Raw genomic sequence first — 1,902 nt, forward strand, 5'->3', positions numbered from 1 at the left:
CTAAATCCCTTCACCATTTTCACCCCAACTCCTAACTCCCTCTCAACTGGCAACCATCAGCTTGTTCCCTGCATCTGTAAGCATCTTTATGTTTTGTTTGAAAAGCAAAATTATTTTCAATGAATTTAAAACTCTCTTCAATGTATAAATTAGCCTCTAATCTTGTGTGAGTGCACTTGTTTGTTTATGTGTTTCAGAACCATAAAATGACCTTTGTAAATTCCTCAGAGATGTAGGACAGTTTAATTCCCTCATTTTCCAAATCCTATTTTTCTTAGATATTGTGATAACATAATCTCCAAGGGTACAGAAAATAATAACAAAATAATAAAAAGTGAAACAAATACTACTTTAACTACTTACCTAATTTTTCTACATGAGCAAATTAGTGACAAAGTTAAGATCAATTGACAAAAGAGTATCGTGATAGACTAAACCAAAAGAAAATGAAACTTCCACTCCTTCAAATGCTCTTTAATTACTGTATGAGTATAATTATAAGAATATTGTTTCAAAGTGACGTGACCCATAAAATAATCTCAAATTATAAACAATGATGTGCTGATATAGTTAAGATTATATGTTCTCATATCAACAACTATTATTCATTAAATAGAACTACATTGGTGTTAACTGTGTTTTTTTTTATTCTCTTTGTATAAAAGAAGTTTTGGGATTTTTCTGACTTGAGTAAATGGATCTTAAGAATGGATCTGTAGTGACTGAGTTTATTTTACTAGGATTTTCTGTACAATGGAAACTTCAGATTTTCTTCTTTGTGACATTCTCCTTGGTCTACGGTGCTACTGTGTTGGGAAATATTCTCATTCTGGTCACAGTAACATTTAGCTCCATGCTTCATTCTCCCATGTACTTCCTCCTTGGAAACCTCTCGTTTTTAGACATGTGTCTCTCCAGTGTCACCACACCGAAGATGATCACAGACTTGCTCACTGAACACAAAACCATCTCCATAGGAGGCTGCATGGCCCAGATGTTCTTCATACACTTCTTTGGGGGTGCTGAGATGACTCTTTTGATCGCCATGGCCTTTGACAGATACGTAGCCATATGTAAGCCCCTGCACTACAGGACAATCATGAGCCGCAGGTTGCTGAATGGGCTTGTGATACTTTCATGGACAATTGGTGTTATACACACCATGAGCCAAATGGTATTAACGGTGGACCTGCCCTTCTGTGGTCCCAATGTCATAGACCACATATTTTGTGACCTTCCCCTTGTGATTAAGCTTGCTTGTATCGAAACATACACCTTGGAATTATTCATCATTTCTGACAGTGGGCTGCTCTCACTCATCTGTTTCATCTTCGTGCTTGTCTCCTACACTGTCATCCTGGTCACTGTACGGCAAAGATCACCTGGAGGGCTATCCAAGGCTCTGTCCACACTGTCCGCACATATCACTGTAGTCACCCTGTTCTTTGCACCTTGTATCTTTATCTATGCCTGGCCATTCAGTAGTTTTTCAGGCAATAAAATCTTTTCTGTATTTTATGCTATGATTACACCCTTACTGAATCCTATTGTTTACACACTGAGAAATCAGAAAATGCAAGGGGCCATGAGACAATTATGGTTCGTACATGTTGGCTCCACACAGAACTTCTAGATTTTAGCACTATATAATCAATACAACTCTCAAATACTAAGCTAACAGAATTTGAATAGATTATATGTAATACATGGTTTCACTCTTTTTATGTTAAAATCATAACCAGTGCAGAAAAAAATTAATAAAGTATTTTTAATTCACGTAATGCTGTTATAGCACATAATGAAAATTAGTGGCCTATAGCCAAATTGGCATATGAAGTCATTGAGTACTTTTACATAGACAATCAATATATATTTACTAGTGAAGAAATAAATATGAAAAAT

At 35.9% G+C, this 1,902-nt stretch overlaps 1 protein-coding gene across 1 annotated transcript; it reads left to right on the forward strand.

Moving 5' to 3' along the window:
• Positions 1-694: 694 nt before the first annotated feature.
• On the forward strand, positions 695-1,633 carry LOC308497189 (olfactory receptor 4L1-like; the record flags this gene model as incomplete). Its single annotated transcript, XM_081047550.1, has 1 exon — positions 695-1,633. The coding sequence occupies one exon, from the start codon at positions 695-697 to the stop codon at positions 1,631-1,633; it is 939 nt and encodes a 312-aa protein (XP_080903676.1).
• Between the last annotated feature and the right edge of the window lie 269 nt (positions 1,634-1,902).

The sequence above is a fragment of the Rhinolophus hipposideros genome (genome assembly GCF_964194185.1).
Source record: "Rhinolophus hipposideros genome assembly, chromosome: 5".
In the NCBI taxonomy this organism is placed as follows: Eukaryota; Metazoa; Chordata; class Mammalia; order Chiroptera; family Rhinolophidae; genus Rhinolophus; species Rhinolophus hipposideros.